The following is a 26,627-nucleotide window of genomic DNA, read 5'->3' as shown; positions in this document are numbered from 1 at the left end:
AAAAAGAAAGGACAAAACTTAGATGAATTTGCTTAAATGATTTTCATACGATTCTTAACTAAAATACATCTTTTTTGCTTATAACAAACCTTTGAAAAAATTATAGATTTGAGGAAATCATAGATAATTTAGTTAAGAACCATATGAAGAGTACCGAAGGAACTACACCTAAGTTATTTTCGAAAAGAAAAATAAAAAAAATCAAGTTCTTCAAGGTAAGTGAAGATTACTACTTTGAGCATTCCATAAGTCTCAACACATATTAAAATACACTAACATATGACAAATGAAAGTTTTATCACAAGAATCAATCATACATTATTGGAATTTAGAAGAGTTTGGTACTTTCTAGCATCATGTTGCAACCATAGTCTCGTTGAATCTATAATGTATGAGTTTAAACCTCAGACACTTTAGTTGGATAGAAACAAATTGCACTCAAATTAAGACTACATTCTGAGACAGAATTTTCATATGCTATAGAATTGCATTATATGGTGTAGCTTGATTCAGTTGAAAAAAAGAGTGAGATACGATATAAATTCTAGAAAACCCATGAGCAACTTGGCACCCATCTCAGAGAAAGTATCATGACATCAAGGGAGAACAGCCAATCAAAACTTGATTTTTCCATCATGTGCCGCCAATGATGGTTTCCTCGCTCGTGCTATATCTCTCTTGATTGATCGTTGTATTGGCTTTATAACGAAGAAATACTGTTGAAAAAAAAAACAAATATGGAGAGATTTAGAACTAATGTGTTATAAGTATTCTTGCACAATCAATCAAGAAAGGAAAAATGTTTCTCCTTTTAAACATGCATTGAAAAGGATCTGGGAAGGTGCTGAAAATTGAAAAATGTCCATAACAACTAAAGTATAATACATTATATATTCTTAACTCAAAGAAAATAAGGACGACCAAAAAATCTAATAAAATCTTACTTGGAGAGCAAATATAAGAGGAATATAGCTTTTTCCTCTCTGATTAGGATTTTGGCCTTCAATCAACTTCTTATCAACATAAATAGATTTGCATCCATTCATGGCCACTTCTGTGATTGTTTTGACCAAATTATGAATCCAAGCAATCCCATTTGGAAGAACCTGTCACAAAACAAGCACACAAACAAAGGCAAACTAAGTAAAAGGTCAATTATTAATTAACTCCATTTAAGGACAAGAAATACCAACCTTTTCATCATTTACATTCTTATTACATCTCCCACTATTCTCAACCAAAACTATTGGAATGCTAGAAGCCTACAAGAAAAGGAAGAAACTATTAAAGTCAAATCAATTATAAAATAACATAAATGAATAATGAAAGGTATTTACACATTATTGCATGCAAAATATAATTAAGCAGAAATTAGGATATCATATATGGAAAATAGACTTATGCCAACATAGTACATATTACAGAATAAACTCAAGATTTTTAATATCCCCAAAGCATTCATGTTTAATAACAAATGGAAAGCCAATAGATTAAAATTGGGTAACTTTAGGTTGGTAACTTCCGGTGCAACATCAGAAGTAACATTGTTGAAGAAGTGTTTCAGTAAAGGAGAATTTGGTTTTTATTATGAGAGAAAGAATGAACAAGGAAAATTCTCATTATTATTGAATGAATACAAGATACACCTATATATAGTTGCTAGGAGGTGCACAATATTACAATAGGCTGTATCATAGAGTAACAATTCTCTTCTAACTAACTGAAACTAAGTGAAAACTAGCTAGGGCATAGTAACTTGCTGCGTAAGTTATCTATCCAAACACTCCTTATTGTCATGTTTGTCTTCATTATGTGTTAGCCCCCCACAAGTTGAAGGATGGTAAATGTCAACCATGTTCAACTTGGATAATAAGATGCTGAAAGGCTGAGGAAGAAGAGCTTTGGTGAAGAAGTCAGCTATCTGTGCTTTGGAAGAAATGGGAAGCAGCTTCATTACACCAGCCTGGAGTTTGTCACGCACAAGATGGCAATCAATCTCCAAATGTTTAGTGCGTTCATGGAAGACAGGGTTAGCTGCAATATGTAGAGCGATTTGATTGTCACAATACAAGACAGGCAGCTTAACAGTTTGAAGCTTTAAATCCTGAAGCAGATAAAGAAGCCACTGAAGCTCACAAGTAGCAGCTGCAAGTGCCCTATATTCAGCTTCTGAGGAGGACCTGGAAACAGTTATTTGTTTCTTGGTGCGCCAAGAGATCAAGGATTTGCCCAAAAAAAACATTGCCCAGAGATAGATCTTCTGGAGTCCAAACAACCAGCCCAGTCAGCATCAGAAAATCCAAATAATTGGAGAGTGGAAGTTCTAGGGAAAAATAAGCCTTTGCTTGGAGAAGATTTGAGATACTTGAATACTCTCATGGCAGCAGTATGATGAATCTGAGTAGGCTTTGTAAGGAACTGACTTAATTGTTGTGTAACAAATGTAATATCAGGCCTGGTTGTGTTAAGATATAACAATCTTCCAATCAATCTTCTATAAGCAGAAACGTCAGTGTAAGCTGGGCTAGAGTCATTGTATAGCTTGATGGAAGGATCAGAGGGAGTTGAAACAGGTTTTGAATGAGTGAGACCTGAATCAGAGAGGAGATCCAAGCAATACTTCCTTTGACATAAAGAGATACCCTCTTTAGAATGAGCAACCTCCAAGCCCAAGAAATACTTAAGTTGACCCAAGTCCTTGATCTTGAAAGAGGCATGAAGGATGGATTTAATGATACTGAACTCAGATAAAGAGTTGCCTGCTAAAATTATATCATCTACATAAACCAAAAGTATAGTGAATGTAGTAGCAGTTGATTTGGTGAAGAGAGAATGATCTGAGTTGGCATGTTTGTATCCTTGATCCAACAATAAAGATGTCAGCTTCTCATACCATTTCCTTGAAGCCTGTTTCAATCCATAGAGAGATTTAACCAATTTGCAAACCTGATTAGGTTTAGAGACTGTGATACTTGGTGGTAATTGCATGTACACAACTTCTTGCAATTCACCATGAAGAAAGGCATTATTCACATCTAACTGATGAATGAACCAGTTATGTATGGAGGCCAAAGCAATGACAAGCCTGACTGTTGTCATCTTGGCAACAGGTGAATATGTATCAAAATAGTCCAAACCCTCTATTTAGTTAAATCCCTTAGCAACCAAATGTGCTTTGAATCTTTCTATGGAGCCATCTTCATGATGTTTGATCTTATAGACCCATCTGCAGCCAATAGGTTTGATATTGGGAGGCAGATCAACAATCTGCCAAGTTCCAGTTTGAGCAAGAGCAGTAAGTTCAGTCTTCATGGCCTTTTTCCAACAGTCAAATTTACTTGCTTCAGCATATGATTTAGGCTCAGTGTGTGTTTGAAGTGACAAAACAAAATTGAAATGTTGGTTAGACAATTTATTATAAGAAAGAAAATCAGTAATAGGGTAAGCAGAAATATTATTGCAGGAAGGAGAAGATTATTGATTGGAGAGATGGCATACAAAATCCTTGAGGTGTGATGGTGGATTTCTAGTTCTAGAGGATCTGATAAGGGGAGGTATTTCAGGAGGTGGAGAAGGAGGAGATAGAGACTGAGAGGGAAGGTTATCAAAAGTGGAAGGATGAACAGCAGGTGAACTGTCAGGTGCAGTATCTGAAACAAGAGATGGTTTTGAGGGAAAATACTCCCAATGAGTAACATTAGGATTGATGTAAGGTAAAATGTGATCATGGAATGTGACATGTCTAGAAATGAAGATTTCTCTGGAGTTCAAGTCATAAAGAACAAAGCCCTTAAAACCTGACTTGTAACCCAAGAAAACACATTTTCTGGCTCTTGAATCAAGTTTAGTTCTATGAACTTGAAGGGTGGATGCATAACATAGAGAGCCAAAGACTTTAAAAGAGTTAAGATCAGGTAATGAATCATACAAGACCTGATAAGGGGAAAGATTTTGAAGCAAAGGAGTGGATATTCTATTGATCAAAAAGGTAGCATGCAGAACTGCATATGACCAAAAATGTTTAGGGAGTTTGGATTGGAATAATAAGGCTCTAGCAACATTCAAAATGTGTTGATGTTTTCTCTCAACCCTACCATTTTGTTGGGGGGTTTCAACACAAGATCTTTGATGTTCAATCCCTTTAAAAGCATAAAATTCAGGAATGAGAAATTCAGGGCCATTGTCTGATCTAATGGTCTTAGGAGTGATATGATGTTGTGTTTCAATATGGTGGATAAAATTTTTGACATGTTGGGAAACCTCAGATTTTGATTTGAGTAAAATAACCCAAACAAATCTGCTAAAATCATCTACAATAGTCAAGAAATATCTGTGGTTATGAACTGAAGAAATGGCAAGAGGACCCCAAATATCTAAATGAAGCAATTCAAACTTTGAAGAAGCATGAGATTTACTAAGAACAAAAGACAGCTTTTTGTGCCTAGCAAAGTGACAAATATCACATGTAGCTTTATTATCACAAGTAATAGATGGATACAAATGATTCATATGAGACATTCTCTGATGAGAGATATGTCCAAGTCTAAAATGCCAAATGGTTGAAGAAGGTATTACATTGAAAGAGGATTTATTGGAATCAGAAACATTACAAAGGGTGGGGGAAATTTTATTAGAAAGAGAAGGTTGGCTAGAAGTAGAAGCATGCACCACCAGTTTGTATAAGCCATTTGTCTTCTCACCCAAACCAATCATCTTCTTGGAATTCAGTCCCTGAATAATGCAACTATTAGATGAAAAGTTTACAATACAGGAAAGAGATTCACACAATTTGGAAACTGAAATGAGATTAAGTTTGAAAGAAGGACAATATAAAACATGGGTTAAGTATAGGTGAGAAGTAAAAGAGATAGTGCCAGCATGATCAACTATAACAGAACTACCATTAGGTAAATTAACATATGTAGGTTTGATGTTATAAAATGAAGAAAAGGAAGATAAAGATGAACATATATGATCATTAGCACCAGAATCCAAAAGCCAAAAATCACAATTTGTTTGAATAGAACAAGAAATGACACTAAAACTACCTGTCTGAGAAGCATAACCAGATGAATGATCTGGGAATGAAGAGGTGTTGATGTGATTTGAGACAGGTCCTGAAGAGGGAGAAGCTGAAGAAAGTAAATTTGCTTGTTGCAATAAGGCCACGAGGTGATCATACTTCTCTTGTGTCAAACTGAAACTAGAACCAGATGTTACCATATCAGAAGTTGAGGAAGATTTACTTGCATCAGAAGCTTCAATAGTAGTGGCATTAGTTGAATTATGGGACTTAGTAGAGTTGGGATGCCCATGTTTCAAGTAACAAAATTCAACAGTGTGATTGTATCTATTGCAAAAGGTGCAATATCTACCACTTGATTTGTTGTTAGAAGCATTAACAGGTCCTTTACCCTTGTTACCAGCAAACTTCTTTGAATCATAAGCATTAACAGACACACTAGATTCATCAAGAGAAATAGGTGTGGGAAGTAAAGAGTTTTGACTTTCTTCCTGAACCACAAGCGAATACACTTTGTTTATTGGAGGTAAAGGATCCATAAGAAGAATTTGAGTCTTAACCACAGAGAATGACTCATTCAATCCAGTCAAAAATTGCATGATCTGGTCCTCAACTCTATAATTCTTTGCCATACGAATTGCATCATTTCTACATGTATGAACACAGTTGCATGTAGTAATAGGACGATGGGAGTTCAATTCATCCCAAAGAGTACGAAGCTCAAGAAAATACTCTAACACAGACTTGGTACCTTGCTTCAGATTGTTGATTTGAGAGCGCAAGTTAGAGATACGAACACGATCAACTTTGGCAAAACGCTCTTTCAAATCTTCCCAAGCTGAGATAGCAGTATCATGAAACACAATGGTTTGAGCAATGGATTCAGAAACATAATTCAAAATCAAAGAATGAAGAAGATAATTGCAACGTTCCGAAGCACTGGGATTAAGATCGTCAAGATCAGGAATTGGTATGGATCCATCAATAAACACAAGCTTGTTCTTTGTGCCAAGGGCGCGTTTCATAGAACGGCTCCAAGCAAGGTAGTTGGATCCATCCAATTTGGGAGAAACAGTGAGAGATGTAGGACTCTCGCTAGGATGAACGTAAAATGGAGAATCAGTATCTGGAGAATTATTGCGTGGTGCCATGGAAAAACAGAGAAGAAAAACGAGAGAAGAAGAAAGAAGAAACTGCGAGGAAAAAAAACGCAGAAAACAGAGTAACAAGAAGCTTCAGAATGAAGCAAGAAAAAGAACGAGAAGCTTCAATATGAAGCAAGAAAGAAAGAAGGAAGAAGGAGAAGCTTCAAGATGAAGCTTTAATGGCGGAAGCGATGTAACTGAATCGTAACTAACTTTTCCAACCAATTGGGAAAAGTCACTGATACCATATTATGAGAGAAAGAATGAACAAGGAAAATTCTCATTATTATTGAATGAATACAAGATACACCTATATATAGTTGCTAGGAGGTGCACAATATTACAATAGGTTGTATCATAGAGTAACAATTCTCTTCTAACTAACTGAAACTAAGTGAAAACTAGCTAGGGCATAGTAACTTGCTGCGCAAGTTATCTATCCAAACACTTCTTATTGTCATGTTTGTCTTCATTATGTGTTAGTTTTCTGTGATAAGGTGTGTGGTAACTGGACTTGAGACTTGGAGATCATATCATATGTGTGTTTGAATATTGTTGGCTTATTAATTAAAATTTTGGTGGCATGGAGCATGAATGGTATAATGGATCAATGTTGGTTGTTTCATGATTTTTTTTTTATAATGCATTGTATATTATAATATATCATGATGGAAATAAATTGGAGTTTCAAATGATCTTAGGTACATTGTGATTGTGTTATAGAACAATTAAAAATTATGCAGCGAAAATTTGTTTCTAACTACTTGTACCATTTTAGTGGGTTAATAAAATTTGTTTCGGTTTCCCGTGAGCTTATCTCAATTGGCAGTGACATTGCATACTATATGCAAGGGCGGAGTTTAAACTCTAGACGCCCCGCTTATTCACCTTTAAAAGATGAATTACTAGCCATTAAAGGCAGACTACTTATGATCTAAAACTCATTTGAGCAAGAAACAAAATAGTTATGTTGTTAAAAGTTGAAAATAGGCAAGACATACCAAACTGTAATCTTTCTTCAACCGAGCACCCTCGTGGACAACTTTTAGAAGTTCCTCAGATCTTCTATTAAAGAATTCATCATAAGGTATTCCATCTGGCGGTGAAAATTGACCATGTGTAAGAACTATCAAAGCTTTTTTCCATATTTCTTTGCTAAAATTATCTGTTATAGCTCTGATGACCGTCTTATCAAGGTTATCCACTCTATAAGTATCCAAACGGTCCACATAAAGAAGAAGGTCTATGGTCTTGTTCAGAAGGAAACTACTCCAACAACCACCAACACCCAAAACACAAACCAGTAAAAAAGAAATGGTAAGGAAAATGATAACATAATATATTGCGAATGTTTAGATAATTATATAGTTCTTTAAAAGATAGCATACTTTTTAATAATATCCATTGCTTGATTATTGATATATCCCCCTTCTATTAGTCCAGGAGTGTCAATGATGTCAAATGTGAATCCCATTCTTGATCTTGATACCATTACAGGTCTAAATCCTTCCGACTTCCAAAACAAAAATCATACCCACTTAATTTCAAGTGCAAGATATTAATCATTTTAAATTCAACTGTTGTCTCATTCACTGAAAGGAGAAAAATTTACCTGAAAAGGATTGATATAAACAGCTCTTTCTCCTAGAATTGAATTAACAGTTGAAGATTTTCCAACACCACCTTTCCCCAACACGAGTATTGTTAACTTGTTCACATTCTATGTCATACAATAAGATGGAGGAAACTATGATAAGAAAATTCCAAAATTCAGACGAAAATAAAACTAAGCAAAAAAAAAAAAACATTCTAATCTATTAAAAATATCTATAAGTTTAGATTGCAATTAAATGAAAAAAATTAAAATAAAATGAAACCTCCTCCTTCATTTTTGCCAAAAATTCAAGCAATTTGGTCTGGGTTGCTGGTGCAAATGTGTTGAATCCTAACCATTCATGCGTTGTTGCGAACGACATCATCAACAACTTGTCCTAACTCAAAACAAAAAACCAATACATAAAACGTAAACAAAGCTAAGTGACACAAACCCATACACAAAATATATCCAATAAAAATAAAAATAATTGATGATAACCCCCAAGTTCAGGTCTTTTTTATTTGTCAAACAAATTCCATAAACAATGAACTCACCTGAGTTTGCGCCGGTGCAACTCCGACTGTGTATTTTTGATACAACTACAAAGGCAAATAGAGCGTTAGATTTGTATTTGATGACATATGATATGATTATGGGTCTGCCTCTTCAAAATAAATGGAATGGGCTTCAATGTATAACTCATATGTTTGCTGGTTTTTTTTTTTTTTAAAGAAAAATGTTTATATCTTTTATAAAAATAGATGAAATAAAATTGAAATACTCCTTATATGGTGTACTTTAATATACTTTCAATTTTTTTCTTTTTTGAGCAATCGAATTATTATGGTTATTGTTTTTTTTTTTTTGGTGGATAAAGAGGGGCCAAGGCCCTATTATGGTTATTGTTATTATACCCTTTTTAGTGATTTTGTTTTGTATGGTTGAATTGTCTCCACACACAATTTTTTTAATGTACTTTCCTTTTCTATTTTTTCTTTGTATGCTTATTGTGCTTGGTTAAAAAAAATCATGCATACCGCGTTTGGTTCAAAAAACAATTACGGCTACCATCTCAAGTTAACGTTATACCGATGATAAAGGAAAATAGTTACATCTTATCTCTCCTTAGGTTAACATTAGATCGATGACAACAGAAATTAGTTACATCTTAATCTACCTCGGATTATCGTTATAATTATGAAAAGTAAATCAGCTATTGATCTAGTGGAAGAGGTCAATTTGTGCATATAAAAACATGTGTTAATGCAGTTGAAATCCCTAGTCCAAACAAACAGTTTGAGCAAACCTAGATTCAAGGACCATGAACCTATTGATTGAACACTTTTATTGTCTTCAACTAGATTCAAGGCGATAAATGATCTTACTCGTGTGATGTATTGATTTGATGTAGAATTTACGGTTAGATGCAAAATTGTAAAAGATCTCGTATGAATATTTGAGAAGCATTACTTTTTTGGAAATGCAATTATTATTAACAATGGATTAAAGAACAATTATGCATGCTTTCAAAATCCCTCATGATCCATATGATAACAAATTCCAAAAACAAATCATATTTTCCATCTAAGGAGACATTTTATGGCTCAAAATAAGATGCACCAAATCACAAAGCAAGACCTTTATAAAATTCAAAATAACAAAAAAATAAAAGATATATAAAATGCAAATGAGCATAGCCAGTGAATTGATATTACATAGGTGTACACTACCTGCAAACACACAGAGGTCCAAAAGAATTACAAAAATGAAACCAAAACTCACACCTATCATTATGACTATCAAACTACTATTACTCATAACTTTGTTTACCTTTTTTTTTTAAGAGGAAATAACTTTGTTTACCTCAAAACACACCAGTTTCAAAATTCCAAAGCATTAGAGTAACCATTAGTAAATGTGATAAATTGAAACCAACATTCCTGCCTACAGAATTTTTAATCAAATCAATGTGCATGTAGAAACTAAGGCTACAAAACAAATACCTACACCTGTGTATTAAAAGAAGCAACCAAAATCTCTGACAACAACCGCATGCATTGAATGGATATCATATAACATAAGAAACAAAATGAAAGAAGATCGAGAGGACATAAACTACCCCTAAAAAAATAAATCAAACCCAACGACACTTAAGAGATAAACTGTGGCCACCTATAGTGATAAACCATTAGGAGACGATTACAAACAGCCAACAAAAACCGGCAACAAAAATATGTAAACAAAAGAAAAACACTTGTAGACCAAAACTAAGAGAAGAAAATAAAATAGATATGTTGCAGCTGGAACACAATGACACAGATCAGAATGCAAGGGTGGAAGAGACACTGCTATATAGCAGCTACAATCAGAAACACCTCTACTGCGCAACAACAGTCCACACGCCAAAATCCAACTCCGAATTATGGAGAAAATTACCTCGAACTCTCTCAGAATTATATAGAGAATTACCTTCAACCAACTCTGAATAGTTACACACAAACATCTGAATATGAAAATCCAAAACATAGATTGCATTAACATATATTTTGGAGTTATGCTAACACATTATTGGACAAAGCTATAGCAAAAAACATTGAAAAAACATATTAATTGGAACCTTCAATTTTGAAACATGTTAGCTACCTGTGTTCATTCAATTTGCACTTCCTAAAAAAAAAATTCCTTTATGATGCTTACTAAAAAATTTTGGAACATGTTTGACTATTTTATTGATACCTCACAATAATGTCAAGTTGTGATCAAGTAAAAAATAGGTGAATGACCCTATGCAAGCCATCCAAAGAGGTCAACCGATAAGTAAAAATGCAAAAAAAAAAAAAAATTAATTAATTACACTTTTTCGGATGCCATACTTGACCTTTGACATTAAAAAACTATACTAACAAAAGAACATTACTAAATATCACTTATTTCTTACATGTAGATCAGGTATTTTAATCTATATGTGTTCAAGTATCTTCAGAATAAGTTTAGAGAATAATTAAAAATTAAAAGTAGAATATTTGGTTGATAAAGTCACAAAGTAACATATTTTTATCCTCCATTTTCTTTTCCATCTTTGTAAACTTCTCTCCTTCTATCAATTAGCCTGTCAACATTATCTAAAATTAAAACTAAAATGACTTATAAATTAAATGTAAAGCATGGCAGGTTGGACCTAAATGGGTTGACAAATTACCTAACTACTGCTCAAATTATCATGTCCAGAAAGTAGCATATATATATATATATATATATATATATATATATATATATATATATATATATATATATATATATATATATATATATATAAGTCAGTCCTTGTGATGATCTAAGTGCGTTTCAACAAAGAAACCATTAACAAACAGAACACAATTTCTAATCCTACTGCAACAACCCAATCTTATGTATCTAATATGTATAGGAATATTTGCATTAAATAGGAATATGATCTAATGTGTAGAAGAATATTAGCTTTTAGTTATTTACTTATCATGGCCTTAAAGCTAATGTATGTTACCCTTATTTTGACGCTTTGTTGTTTCTGTTCTCCTAAATTCAAACCATTACATACTAATCATTACAAAAATATTGTAGTTTATAAGTTATATGAGTAAGCTTTAAGAGTAATGAACCAAAGATTGTAGCAGAGGTATTTTTTTTCTCTTTCTAACTTGATTTTCAAAGATATTAAATAACATATAGATTAAACAAAACATTCATGCAAGTGGTTCATTTGTTTCACTATTAAAAATCTCATCCAACCATAGATGTAGTAAAAATGCTAAAAAATAATCCCAAATACATAATGATGTTGTAAACTAACTTCTGAAGCTTTCATATGCTTGTGGGTTCTTTATTCTCAGCCCTAACTCCAGGGACGGACCCACATAGAGAGCTATGTGGGCCAAGGCCCTCACACCAATTTTAATTTTTTTCATTCATATATATATATGTCACTTGCTTGGTTTATGTAATACCCCGTCCATTTATGTTGCGAGTAATATCAGTTAACGAAAGAAAGTGCGCGTCTGAGCTTAGGGGCGTAATTGGAATTTGAGCTTTAGGGGTATTTAAGGACAAAAGGTCCCAAAATATTCATTTTCATTTGAACTTTCTCTCTCTAGGTTTCCAACCATAATTCCCTCTCCCTTCTCTCTAAATTTCGGTCCCAATCTTCCCTCAAAATTCATCCACTCCTTGTGTTAATTCCTTGAGGCAAGCATCATGAAAAGGGATAAGAAGTTCTTGATGGAAAACACCTAAAGATTGTAGAAGCAAGCTCCCTCTTTTGATTCTTGTCTACCTAGGGTTTGGTCTAAGCTTTGAAACACTTGAATCTTATTTCTTTTGGGCAAGGTGAGTTCTTAGTTAGAAAACCTTCCTTTGGTTTGAGCTTCCTTAGTGTGTAAGCTATGATTTGTGCTAGATGTGTTTATGAACTTTAAAGCTAATTCATGATGATTATTTGTTAAGTTTGCCATGAAATATGTTATTTATTGCTTTAGTATGTTGTTGGATGTTTTGGTGCATTGTAGGAGGCATTAGGATGCGTTTTGGGTCAAAAATTGCAATTTTGGTACCACAGACCCGAAGAGCTACGCTATTAGCGAAATTCTACGCTAATAGCGTAATTCCCAAGAAAAGCCACGCTCCAGGGGCGCTAATAGCGCAGCCTTCTGGAATGGCCAACTTACTTTTGGCCTGTTGGCCCTTCCTCGGGTCGGTGGTGCGTTCCGAAGCATTTCTTTCATCGTTTTACAACCTTATAACCTCAAAACGACATCTAGGCAATGCATCTAACACGTAACGATTCTCGAATTAAAAATCATGGCAATCATAACATAATCATTAAGAATTACTTGTGAACGAATCGCTTGAATGTGAAAGGGAAAGTAATAGTTTATCAAGGGAAGAAACATAGAGACTCGACATAGTTTGTCGAGAATAGAATAGCATCATTTAGACGATGAATGATAGATTGTGATACGATTAGATATCTTTTCACTAAGAATGATTTAACAACATATATGTGTCGTGTCTCTTGTGATCACACTAGGTTGGTTTCAAGAGGTTTCCATTAGGTGAAACGGGATTAGCAGTAAAGGACCCACACGTCATTTAGGGAGTTCCGTTGGCTTACCTTAGATAGGTTTCCATCGGGTAGATAGGGTTTGCGCTCGGGATTACTCCACCCCGGGGCTTTCCATAAAATGAATCCAGATATTGTTATTGTTCAACGCTAACTCTTAATTCAATTATTGTTGACTATGAGATGACGTTAGATACGTTTAAGCTTCAGACTAGAATAGTTAAAGATAGTTTTGTCGATGACGATTTTAGGTTATCCCCTAATCGTACGACTTAGTAATGTAACATGTGCAAAGACCTCGATGCTTAGAGAGTATCTTGGAATAGCGGTCTTAGATTTACCCCTTAACCGCGATGTCATACTTAGAGATATTGAGCCTATAACAAGTAAGTTGAACCTACGACGGGTCTAGCATGCACTACCGTCTAGGAAAGCAACCCACACATGTATAATCAACTGTCAGATTGTAAAGTAGGCACGTGGTAACCATAGGCTTTCCCCGAGGTTATCACTAGCTAGGGTTAGATAGAACTCACTGAGGCATTATGTCTCATTCCTCTCCTTATTTGTTCAGATTCTCAGGTTTCTCGCAGTAAAGGTAAAGGAAAGGTGCAGGATTAACGGGCTTGCAAGGATTTCATCTTGGTGTCAAAGTCGTTGATGCATATGTATAATTATTAGCACATGTAGTATTGTGGTTGTATAATTAGACTTGTACGACAAACTTCTATGAAGAATAATGTATCATAAGACTTTGGTTGTTGAACTTGTGTCTTGGTGTTAAGTTGTATTGTAAAATTAATGTATCCAATATCAGTTTTAACGCACTTTTGATTATTCTAGACACTATCAAAGTGGGCGTTACAATTTGGTATCAGAGCAGGTCGTTCCAGATCGTGCCTTGGGTCATTAATATTACAATCCAAGAAGTCGTTCTTTTGAGTTTAGGATATTGTCCTCATTGTTATATTGGTTGAAATTGATCACTTTGACTTAAATATGGCAGTTAGTGCGAAAATGTCCGGAGCGCGAAGAGGACGAGGCCGGCCAAGGGTTAATCAGAATGTTGAGGAGAATGAGAATCCTAGTGCTCAGATGTGGGCACAGTTGATGCAGCAGAATCAGCAAATGATGCAACAACAGATCCAGCAGAACACTCAATCCCATCAGCAGTGGGCTGCAGCTATGCAACAATGTCCAAGAGTGCATCAACAGTATCCTCCACCTCCAGTTGTGGGGAACCCAGCTTTCCGAGAGTACAATCGGAACCATCCTCCAGAGTTCGATGGTAGCGGTGAACCACCAGAGGCTAAGAGGTGGATTAAGCATATGGAAAAGATTTTCCTTATGGCTAACTGTACCGAGGAAGATAAGGTGATCTTTGCAACTAATCAATTCCGAGGTGCAGCCCAGGATTGGTGGGAAACTGCTCGGCGTAGGATGGAGGCTAATGGGCTAGAGTTGAATTGGGAGAATTTTAAGCAAGTGATGAAAGAGAAGTACCTTCCTTTGACATTCCAGGTCAGAAAAGAACAAGAATTTCTTCACTTGAGACAGGGTAACATGTCCGTGGCGGATTTTACCAAGAAGTTCGAGGAGTTGTCTCATTACTCAACTCACAATGAGTATGCGGGTAATGAAATGTGGAAGGTTAATCATTATAAGCATGCTTTGAGGGGCGAGTTGTATGCGGTGGTCAGTCAACAGAGATTGACAAACTTTGATGAAATGGTACATAATAGTTTGGAAGCGGAAAGAGGTTTTGACAAAGCTGTTAAAGAAGGTACCACTGCTTTTGATAGAAGAAGAGGTAGCTTTGTTGATAGACATCATGAGAAATTGAAGCCAAAGGGGTCTCCTCAGAGGGGTAAACAGTCGGGTTCTTTCAGATCCTATCCAACTTGTAAGAAATGTGGAAAAGCTCATACGGGGGAATGTAAGCTGGGTGACAACTCTTGTTATGCTTGTGGCCAGATGGGACATTACATGGCAAATTGTCCAAATAGAGGAGACAAAGGCAAAGGAGCAAGCACTACAATGACTAGAGGCAGGGTGTACTCACTAGATGGGAAGAAGGCTCAGGAAAATGAAGACTTGATCGGCGGTATGTGTTTTCTTGGTCAGAATCCCATTAGAGTTTTGTTTGATTGTGGTGCCTCACGTTCCTTTATTTATTTTCAATGTGTGGAAACTCTTCAATTGTCCGTTGCATTACTAAATCCCCCTATGATGGTGACTACGGCCACCGATGGAGGAGTTGTAGCTAATTATGTTTGTGAGAATTGTCCTATCACCGTGTCTAGCAAGACTTATTATATAGATTTAGTATGTCTTCCGATGAAACAACTTGATGTGATTTTGGGAATGGATTGGCTGTCAGCGAATCATGTGTATATAGGCTGCGCAGAAAAGAGTATCTATATGCCAACTAGTGATACGGTGGAAGGAGTAGCCTTGTCAGAATTGATTAAGCACACATATCAGATGGCTCAGTTTATCTGTGCTCAAGATAAGAGATTTTATGTTATGCTCACTGTGACTCCAGAAACAGATTTAAGCCCTAGCGACATTCCAATTGTCAGTGAGTATTTGGATGTTTTTCCGGCAGATATCACAAGTTTACCTCCTGAAAGAGAAATTGAGTTTTCAATTGATTTGATTCCAGGAGCAGAGCCAGTATCAGTAGCGCCTTATAGAATGTCCCCCCTAGAACTCAAAGAATTGAAAACCCAGTTAGAGGAGCTTATTCAAAAGCATTTCATCAGGCCTAGTGTGTCTCCTTCGGGTGCACCTGTATTGTTAGTCAAGAAGAAGGATGGCAGCATGAGGTTGTGTATTGATTATCGCCAGCTGAATAAGGTGACCATAAAGAACAAGAATCCCTTACCAAGGATTGATGACTTGTTAGATCAACTCAAGGGGGCGTCAGTGTTCTCGAAAATTGATCTCAGATCGGGTTACCATCAGATTCGTATCAAGTCTTCAGATGTATCAAAGACGGCTTTCAGAACACGATATGGCCACTATGAATTTTTAGTCATGCCATTCGGTGTAACTAATGCTCCAGCAGTTTTCATGGACTATATGAATCGGATTTTTCAGCCCTATCTAGATCAGTTTGTCATTATTTTCATTGATGACATTTTGGTTTATTCCAAGACCCCGCAGGAACATGCTCAACATTTGAGAATAGTGATGGACATTCTTCGGGAGAAGCAATTGTATGCGAAGTTCAGTAAATGTGAGTTTTGGCTAACGGAAGTCAGATTTCTGGGTCATGTTATTTCTCAGGGAGGTGTAGCAGTGGATCAGTCGAAAGTAGAGGCCATTCAGAATTGGACTAGACCAAAGAATGTGTCAGAAGTTCGAAGCTTTCTGGGACTAGCTGGTTATTATCGCCGTTTCATTATGAAATTTTCCCAGATTGCTTTACCCTTAACCCGACTCACCAGGAAGGATGTACCTTTTGTGTGGGATGAAGAATGTGAGAAGAGTTTCAAGACTCTGAAGAAGAAGTTAACACAAGCACCAGTCTTGACCATTCTAGACCCGGAGAAGAGATATGTTGTGTTTTGTGATGCATCGTCTAAAGGACTTGGAGGAGTACTCATGCAAGAAAACAAAGTGATAGCTTATGCATCTAGGCAGCTCAAGACTCATGAAGAAAACTATCCCACCCATGATCTAGAATTGGCAGCCATAGTGTTTGTTTTGAAGATTTGGAGACATTATTTGTATGGAGCACAGTTTGAGTTGTTTAGTGATCACAAAATCTTGAAGTACTTGTTCGATCAGAGAGATCTGAATATGAGGCAGAGGCGTTGGATGGAGTACCTAAAGACTTCGATTTTGATTTGAAATATCATCCAGGAAAAGCCAATGTTGTAGCGGATGCATTGAGTCGTAAGGCCTTGGTTCAAGCCGAAGTTAAAATGCATGTTTGTAAATTGCACGAGAAGGTTAGAGACCTTAATCTTGAGGCCACAGAGGATGTTGATGGTATTTGGTTACACAAGTTAGAAATCACCTGTGACTTGCGGTCGAGAATTATACAAGTCCAGGAGACAGATGGTGAGTTACGAAGGAGAATTGGTCATCCAGAATTTTCTATAGCTTCGGATGGAGCGATTTTATTCGAAGGAAGAATTTGTGTACCGAATGACGCAGAACTCAAAAGGATGATTTTAGAAGAAGCACACAAGAGTAGTTTCTCGATTCATCCTGGTGCTACCAAGATGTATCACGATTTAAGGAAAGATTATTGGTGGCCTGGTATGAAATTAGATATTGCTGACTTTGTAGCAAGATGTCTAGTGTGTCAACAGGTTAAGATTGAACATCAGAGACCAGCGGGTTTGCTACAACCGTTAGAAATTCCTCAATGGAAGTGGGAGCAGATATCTATGGATTTTGTGGGAGGTTTACCTCGTACTCAGAAGAGACATGACTCCATTTGGGTAATTGTGGATAGATTAACCAAGTCGGCTCATTTCTTACCGGTTAAGTCTACCTACAAAACCTCTCAATATGCAGAATTGTTCATTTCAGAAATAGTTAAGTTACACGGTGTTCCAGTGAGTATCATGTCGGATAGAGATCCCATCTTCACCTCACACTTCTGGAAGGCTTTCCAAAGGGCTTTAGGGACTCGCTTGAAGCTGAGTACGTCTCATCATCCGCAGACTGATGGTCAAACAGAGAGAACTATCCAGACCTTAGAAGACATGTTACGCGCTTGCATATTGGAAGATGGTGGAAGTTGGAGTCATCACTTACCTTTGATAGAGTTTTCCTATAACAATAGCTACCACTCTAGTATTGGGATGGCACCTTATGAAGCTTTGTATGGTAGGAAGTGTAGAACTCCTTTATGTTGGGCTGAGGTAGGAGATAAGAGTATTCTTGGACCAGAAATCATTCAAGAGACAACCTTGAAGATTAAATCGATTCAGGAAAAGATGAGGATAGCTCAAAGTCATCAAAAGAGTTATGCGGACAATCGACGAAGGCCTTTAGAGTTCAATGAAGGTGATCATGTACTCTTAAAAGTTACTCCCAAATTGGGCTTGAGGGGTACTTCCAAGATTAAGAAATTGTGTCCTAGGTATGTAGGACCGTTTTTGATACTCAAGCGTATCGGACCAGTGGCTTATCAATTAGCTCTACCTCCAGCTATGTCAGGTATACATGATGTGTTTCACGTGTCCCAACTGAAGAAGTACGTACCGGATCCTTTCCAACCAGTTGAATTGGATTCTATAGAGTTGAAATCGGATTTGACATTTCAGCCGGAACCAGACATGATAGTAGATCGTGATGTCAAATCCCTCAGAAACAAAGAGATTCCTATAGTGAAGGTAGTATGGAAAGGTTCACCGGATGGTGAAGCTACGTGGGAACTAGAATCAGAAATGTTGAAGCAGTATCCGCATTTGTTTTCAGGTAAATTCTAAATTTCGAGGACGAAATTTTTTAAGGGGGTAGAGTGTAATACCCCATCCATTTATGTTGCGAGTAATATCAGTTAACGAAAGAAAGTGCGCGTCTGAGCTTAGGGGCGTAATTGGAATTTGAGCTTTAGGGGTATTTAAGGATAAAAGGTCCCAAAATATTCATTTTCATTTGAACTTTCTCTCTCCAGGTTTCCAACCATAATTCCCATTCCCTTCTCTCTAAATTTCGGTCCCAATCTTCCCTCAAAATTCATCCACTCCTTGTGTTAATTCCTTGAGGCAAGCATCATGAAAATGGATAAGAAGTTCTTGATGGAAAACACCTAAAGATTGTAGAAGCAAGCTCCCTCTTTTGATTCTTGTCTACCTAGGGTTTGGTCTAAGCTTTGAAACACTTGAATCTTATTTCTTTTGGGCAAGGTGAGTTCTTAGTTAGAAAACCTTCCTTTGGTTTGAGCTTCCTTAGTGTGTAAGCTATGATTTGCGCTAGATGTGTTTATGAACTTTAAAGCTAATTCATGATGATTATTTGTTAAGTTTGCCATGAAATATGTTATTTATTGCTTTAGTATGTTGCTGGATGTTTTGGTGCATTGCAGGAGGCATTAGGATGCGTTTTGGGTCAAAAATTGCAATTTTGGTACCACAGACCCGAAAAGCTATGCTATTAGCGAAATTCTACGCTAATAGCGTAATTCCCCAGAAAAGCCACGCTCCAGGGGCGCTAATAGCGCAGCCTTCTGGAATGGCCAACTTACTTTTGGCCTGTTGGCCCTTCCTCGGGTCGGTGGTGCGTTCCGAAGCATTTCTTTCATCGTTTTACAACCTTATAACCCCAAAACGACATCTAGGCAATGCATCTAACACGTAACGATTCTCGAATTAAAAATCATGGCAATCATAACATAATCATTAAGAATTACTTGTGAACGAATCGCTTGAATGTGAAAGCGAAAGTAATAGTTTATCAAGGGAAGAAACATAGAGACTCGACATAGTTTGTCGAGAATAGAATAGCATCATTTAGACGATGAATGATAGATTGTGATACGATTAGATATCTTTTCACTAAGAATGATTTAACAACATATATGTGTCGTGTCTCTTGTGATCACACTAGGTTGGTTTCAAGAGGTTTCCATTAGGTGAAACGGGATTAGCCGTAAAGGACCCACACGTCATTTAGGGAGTTTCGTTGGCATACCTTAGATAGGTTTCCATCGGGTAGATAGGGTTTGCGCTCGGGATTACTCCACCCCGGGGCTTTCCATAAAATGAATCCAGATATTGTTATTGTTCAACGCTAACTCTTAATTCAATTATTGTTGACTATGAGATAACGTTAGATACGTTTAAGCTTCAGACTAGAATAGTTAAAGATAGTTTTGTCGATGACGATTTTAGGTTATCCCCTAATCGTACGACTTAGTAATGTGACATATGCGATTTTAGGTTATCCCCTAATCGTACGACTTAGTAATGTGACATATGCAAAGACCTCGATGCTTAGAGAGTATCTTGGAATAGCGGTCTTAGATTTACCCCTTAATCGCGATGTCATACTTAGAGATATTGAGCCTATAACAAGTAAGTTGAACCTACGACGGGTCTAGCAAGCACTACCGTCTAGGAAAGCAACCCACACACGTATAATCAACCGTCAGGTTGTAAAGTAGGCACGTGGTAACCATAGGCTTTCCCCGAGGTTATCACTAGTTAGGGTTAGATAGAACTCACTGAGGCATTATGTCTCATTCCTCTCCTTATTTGTTCAGGATCTCAGGTTTCTCGCAGTAAAGGTAAAGGAAAGGTGCAGGATTAACGGGCTTGCAAGGATTTCATCTTGGTGTTAAAGTAGTTGATGCATATGTATAATTATTAGCACATGTAGTATTGTGGTTGTATAATTAGACTTGTACGACAAACTTCTATGAAGAATAATGTATCATAAGACTTTGGTTGTTGAACTTGTGTCTTGGTGTTAAGTTGTATTGTAAAATTAATGTATCCAATATCAGTTTTAACGCACTTTTGATTATTCTAGACACTATCAAAGTGGGCGTTACAGTTTACCTTGTAGTTTGACTTTTAATGTCATATATTTATAAGTATAATAAAATATAATAATAGGGTAATGATCTTTTTGGTCTCTAGATGTGTAACAAATAGTCACAATAGTCCCTAAATATATCAAAATTTTAAAATAGTCATTGATTATACACTTTGTTAGTCAAAAATAGTTTTCTTTGTAGCAGCACATCATTGGATGTATGTGTAGAATAATTATACACCGATAGAGTACGCTAATTAAATTCTTTCCAATTTTATTCTTCTTTTACTTTGTTTGATTTTTTAAAACATACTTTGTTTAATATTTTAAACCTAAATTGAATTTACTTATTCATTATTTTAAATACTGCCCTCACTACTCAAATTTCCTGGGTCCGTCACTCCAAAGCACGACCTTCTCATCAAAGCCTCACTCAACACCATAAATTAAGAACTCAAATCTAGCCAAACCACCGTCCCTAAAATAAGAAGGAAAAAAAATCACAACGCGAAGTTCATTAATAAAAAAAGAAACCTGTCAAATTTAACAAAAGTAAAAAATTAAAAGAAAGCCTGAGTTATCCTTTGTTTCCTTAATCTTTACCAATTGAAAACTACAAATAAAATTGGATACAAAACATCACAATTTGATTGCTTTTTATTCTTTGATCTTTTCCAATTTAAGTAACATGACAACATTACCAGTTTGCAGTTTTGATACAAATAGGGACTATAATGACAGCGCCTAAAACATTCAAGGAGAAAGATGGCGGTTTAAGGACAAAACCAAAACAGCCACCATGAGTAACAAAAACAAAGTAAAATACAAAGCAAAACAACATTAGTAAACACACAAATAAGGCGTCATCTCGTAATAGAAATTATATAATTCTATAAAACAGAAATTCACAACCCCATTTAGTTCTTCAAATATTTTAAATAAAGCTTGAGACTTTTCAAAACAAAACTTAATAAAACAACCAATCGAGCAAATGGTTTTGTTCAAAATTTCACAAAAAAAGTAAAACCAACGATTTTGAGTTGAAAAGTTCATAGTTTTCTTCTATAAACATAAAATTAACAATTTTCTTGCATATGAGTAGGTTAAAGAAATAACAACTGAAATTAAAAAAAAACTCCAATACTTGTAACCCCAATTGTTCTATTTTGATTTTTTGTCAAATAGTTGCATTTTCGCCAAAGGAACACTCAGATGTAGAATCCAATCTGATTGAACCACCGAGTAAGATAAATCGGACCCAGTAGAAAGAGAAAATGCTTTGCAAAGATAAAATGGTGGTAGAGATTTATAAACCCTAACAAATTGTTAGAAATTAGAGGAAGATAGTGAGAGGGAGTGTACCTAAAACTGATGCAAGACATTCCATGCCAACCATTGTACTCCAATCCTCACACTCCGTTACTTACAATTTCACCGAATTCTGATTGAAATTTCACAGATTTTCTCGAGAAAGTTATAGCTGCACGGCACACATCAAAATGAGTCCTCGAGATTTACAATCTGGCTAGCATAACCTAATCAACAACGTGTAAGACTTAACTCAGGCGGTGGCTTCAGCGTATTTAAGATCAAAATTGTTGTCTCCACTTTTCAAAAGGAACGCCCAAACACATATACGTGGCTTGGCTAGGCGAGAAACTGTGAGAGATCATTGTATCGCTCTCATGAAGAAGGAGGAGAAGTTCATTGTTGAAAACATAAGAATTTGAAAAATTGAGAAGAAGGATTTTGGAAACACATACCACCGCATATTGACCATCCAAGGAGTAGAAGTCCAAAGTCACTGTTGTAACACCCTAACCCGAACAAGTATTTTATAAATTAAAATACAAATAACAATTCAACACACAAGGGTGTCGCACATTCTCATCATTCAAAAACCACTTCAAATTAATTAAAAATATCGCAACGGAAAATAAGTTCAAACATTGTCACGTTGTCTTAAAAATTAACTAAGTTCAAATAATGAATTCCAAAAAAATATAATAATTAAGAATAAACCTCAATCCCTAGTGTTACAGAATCAGAGCTTGACCCAAAATAAAATAAAAGACTCCAAGCAGCGAGAAAAAACGACGAGAAAGGCTCCTAAGTTTCTTCTTCCTGTACCAAGCGAGGGTACAGTCCAAATAGAGGTTGAGAATATATCCAACACAAGAGGTGCATAAGCACATGTATAGATTCAGATAAGAGAACACATCAATTGCATTTAGGCATGTATACATCACAGTCAAGAAATATTCACATTTAAACACATGCATTCATTTAATAAAATTAATAGGCATAAGTCAACATCTTATAATGACATGTAAGCATCAACAACATTTAAGAATATTGAATAGTCATTTAGCAAAATACAAATCTTACTTACATAATCTTATAGAAGTACATCATTGAATAACACATCTTTAAATAGTTACACATCTTTAAATAACACATTTTTAATCACACGTCTTCAAATAGACTTGCAATTATGTATGCAATGTCCCTAACTCGACTCTATATGCATGTCGGTACCGGCTTCTAATCAACATTTGTATGCCAGAGTTGTGTTACTGAACATACATACAACATTCGTCATTCAACATGGTCCTAAAGATGATATGATGCATGAGAGAAGACTCTCTAAATACCACATATTTACACATCATCAATAACTCACAAATACAATAGAATTCATCTATCAGACTCGTCATTTGCATCGTCATTAATCAACATTATACAACATCATCATTTGGTCATTAATCAACATCATATGTCAAATAATCCATCAATTACATTATTAAATAACACATCAATAAACATCATCGATTACTTCTTTATTACACCTAAAATGAAATCATAAATAATAATGACTCTTTATTATATTATTATCTTGAATTGAATAAAATTTAAGCCATTCAAATCTATGTGTATAATTACCCGTGATGTCATCTCTTGGAATATCATATATACATAAACATGTATAAAATGAAATATCATATACACAAAATACAAACAAATGGACAGTATACAAATATGCCGAGAAACGACATAACACTAATTTGCATATAGCCTATTAACCTAGTCAATTTGTTAATTTACCCCTTAAGAAATTGTCAAACATGTAGTGAAGTGATCTAGGAATCCGAACAATAGCAGGGCGTAAGTTATGGTGCATAAGCCATTTCCTTATGCACCATGCATAAGAACTTCATAACCATCAGATTTGTTTAATGGATCATGATTTGCTAGTGTATCTTAAAAAGGAAGAGAGGAGCACACATGATTAAAATGTTAACTTATGCCCATCCTTTTTAAGTTTCTCTTTCTTTAGAGAACTCTCTTTTTCCTTTCCATTTCATTTCTTCACTAAACAATATTCTCTTCTCTCACTAAACAATATTCATCTTCTTCACTTCAATGTTCATACGTTTCCAGATTCCGACGCGGTGGCCGGTGGTGGCGCCGCTGCGCCGGAATTTCAAAACTCTCCCAAACTTGAAAACAAACACATATTCGGATATCCTTTTTTATCCTTGTTACAAATCCAGATTTAGATTTTGAAAATAATGAACACAGAAGCCTAGATCTACAACTCAAGAACACGAAAATCCTTTTTCATACGTTTCAGTTCTGTTTATGGTGGAATTCGATTCAGTTTCAGTTTCGTTTGGTTTCGGATTTGCAAACCCTTGAGAGTGTTGGATTCGAAAAAAATCGAAACAGTGATGAGTTTTGTGAGTTTTTGTGTAGTTTGATGAGTTTTGTGATGAACACTATGGATGTGTTCTTGAGGTTCTGGAAAAATGCATATGAATGTTCATGAGGTTATGGAATTTTGCTGGAAAAATGTTTGATGAATTTGTAGTGAAAGCTCAAAAAATGAATTGCTGGAAAATATTGTTCATGTTGTTCTTGCTGGAAACCATTCCCACGGCAAAATGGTTTTGGAGTACAACTCACAGAAACCATTTTCCACAGCAAAATGGTTTTGGAGTACAACTCACAAAAACCATTTCTACAGCAAAATGGTTTTGGATTACAACTCACAGAAACCATTTTCACAGCAAAATGGTTTTGAAGTACAACTCATAGAAACCATACCCATAGCAAAACCATTAGACAATTATTTTGGTTTTGAAGGTATTTTGTTTTACATCATCAGCAACTAAATCAATGAAAAATGTTTTTTTTTTAATTATAATGAATTATTAATGTTCTTCATGTTTTATGCTTTCACTTGGAAAAAAAAATAAAAAAAATTAAAAAAATAAAAATAAAAAAATAAAAAAAAACTTTCACTTGGGGTGTAGAAAGCAATTATGCACGGTGCATAAGGATCTCCTTATGCACCATAACCACACCCCAATAGCAGTATCATGAAACTACCTTTACTTCCTCTTATTAAACTCAATTTTTATCATATATAAAAAAATTCTAATTCATTAGTTACTAGAAGCAGTAAACCGACATGTGTTATAAACATTGATATAAGATAGAGCATAATAGATAATCACAAATATCATCAAGAACTAGGTTTTAACCATATTATGGAGACCGAAAAACAAACAACCCAAGAATCTTGTGAAAGTAAAAAGACACCCTAATTTGGTTGCACATCCAAAACAAAGAGTCCATCAAAATAATGAAAAGAATCGACACAAGCAATTATATATTAACCATGATGTCATACGGTGCACAAGTTGATTCACATTAAAAAACAATTTTAGTAAATAATGGATATAGACGTTGGATTCATGCATATTCAAATATACTAGTATAGTGACCCGTGCCAAGCACGGGAAATAAAAAACTTTTTTGATCAAATGTATAGATTTTATATTATGTTATATTAAAGTTATAAGTGTGGTTATAATTTAAATTTGATATGGAAAAAAAATATCATCTTAATTTTGTATATATTTTGAAATATCTAAACATTGCACATAACGATTAAAGTATTTGGATTTATACTTATACTAATTATTTGTAGTATAAGAGGTACTAATTGTTAAACTTAGCATATGTAATATTTTTGCAAAAATACGTCAATGTACTGTATATTATTATTTGTTGACATAATGTATTTTATTAATCATAAAAATTAAAAAATTTGTATTTTTTTTTATATAATAGTCAGTGTCGGATGTACACACCTAGTCTGTGAATGCAAACGTTAAATTTTTTACGGGTGTGTATAAGTATAGTTTGGGCTACAGAAACGCCGATTGTTATTTGTTTTTATTTTTTACAAAATCAATGGTCTAATGTAAATATTGTATTTTAGGGTAACAACGATGTAAAAAAAAAAAACGTTCCGCGTATTGTTATATCTGAAAAGTGCATCAATTAAAAGTCAATGACAGGACGATCTGCTTATATAGAAATTGCATGTCCTGTAATGACCAGTATGCCTTACAAAGAAATTAAACAACAAAAAAACTTCCAAACAATACGCAACTTTTATTTTCTAAATTATAACAACAACAATTCTAAAACATAATCAATGATCATACTTTTTGAAAAACTTCACGATACACAACATTTGTGGTCTCCTTGCAGACATTATTATCTTCATCCAAGATGAGCAGCTTCAAACCTTTTCTAGAAGTAACTCGAGAGACAGCGACATAGAGTTGTCCATGCGTGAACACGGACTTAGGAAGATAAACTCCCACTCGAGATAAAGATTGACCCTGACTTTTATTTATTGTCATTGCAAAACAAAGCGTCAATGGAAATTGTCTGCGCCTGAATTTGAAGGGTAGTCCTGGATCACTCGGAATAAGATTCATCCAGGGAATGTGTAACACTCATACTAGACGTATCTAGAAAGTCTAGCACGTGCGTTATCTTTAGTACTGGATACATTAAAATTTACAACAATAAAACTTCGAATGAATGTTTATACAACAACATGCGTTCGTACAAGAGATTACATCTTAACTTTCCTAATACATAATGTATACATCCTTGAAAATCCACATCATCCGGCATCGGGTACGAACCAACACTTGTCGCAGCATCCATTCGGCTACTAGCTTGCAAACCATCCTGATATCTGAAACAAATAAGGATTGGGATGAGACATAATGTCTCAGTGAGTTCCACCTAACCCTAGGCTATAGGCAACCTCGGGGGAAAACCTATAGTCGCCACGTGTCTACAATACAACCTGGCGGTTGATTATACGTGTGTGGAGTCTTGCTTTCCTAGACGGTAGTGCATGCTAAACCCGTCATAGGCTTATCTTACTTGTTA

At 35.4% G+C, this 26,627-nt stretch overlaps 2 protein-coding genes across 2 annotated transcripts in view; one reads left to right on the top strand and one right to left on the bottom strand.

The window, feature by feature from the left end:
- Window positions 1–293: 293 nt before the first annotated feature.
- Window positions 294–8,468, bottom strand: LOC146905557 (translocase of chloroplast 34-like). The gene is made up of 8 exons (XM_085723881.1): window positions 8,320–8,468; window positions 8,046–8,159; window positions 7,781–7,888; window positions 7,557–7,681; window positions 7,170–7,434; window positions 1,194–1,262; window positions 945–1,106; window positions 294–716 (listed from the first exon to the last, which is right to left on the bottom strand). Exons 2-8 carry the CDS (start codon window positions 8,145–8,147, stop codon window positions 615–617), a joined length of 933 nt encoding a protein of 310 aa, XP_085580007.1. The 5' UTR covers window positions 8,148–8,159; window positions 8,320–8,468; the 3' UTR covers window positions 294–614.
- Window positions 8,469–13,161: 4,693 nt separating this feature from the next.
- The window catches only part of LOC146905556 (uncharacterized), a 38,092-nt gene continuing 24,626 nt past the window's right edge, over window positions 13,162–26,627 (top strand). Inside the window, exons 1-7 of the mRNA XM_085728573.1 lie at window positions 13,162–13,246; window positions 13,435–13,458; window positions 13,867–16,344; window positions 16,641–17,618; window positions 17,748–18,302; window positions 19,766–19,900; window positions 20,089–20,112. Of these exons, the coding sequence (XP_085584699.1) occupies window positions 13,162–13,246; window positions 13,435–13,458; window positions 13,867–16,344; window positions 16,641–17,618; window positions 17,748–18,302; window positions 19,766–19,900; window positions 20,089–20,112 (4,279 nt within the window). The remainder of the gene's footprint in view (window positions 13,247–13,434; window positions 13,459–13,866; window positions 16,345–16,640; window positions 17,619–17,747; window positions 18,303–19,765; window positions 19,901–20,088; window positions 20,113–26,627) is intronic.

The sequence above is a fragment of the Medicago sativa genome, chromosome 7, assembly GCF_051527215.1.
Source record: "Medicago sativa cultivar Bolivia chromosome 7, Bolivia_mono, whole genome shotgun sequence".
Lineage (NCBI taxonomy): Eukaryota > Viridiplantae > Streptophyta > Magnoliopsida > Fabales > Fabaceae > Medicago > Medicago sativa.
This window is presented reverse-complemented; position numbering and strand designations above follow the sequence as displayed.

What these genes read in the sequence shown, in the direction of transcription:
- LOC146905557 (XM_085723881.1), bottom strand. Translation starts at nt 8,147, where the DNA reads ATGATGTCGTTCGCAACAACGCATGAATGGTTAGGATTCAACACATTT. An exon ending in GCAATGGATATTATTAAAAA is followed by an intron (nt 7,435 to 7,556) that starts GTATGCTATCTT and finishes TTGTTGGAGTAG; the next exon opens with TTTCCTTCTGAACAAGACCA. An exon ending in TGAAGAAAGATTACAGTTTG is followed by an intron (nt 1,263 to 7,169) that starts GTATGTCTTGCC and finishes CTTTTCTTGTAG; the next exon opens with GCTTCTAGCATTCCAATAGT.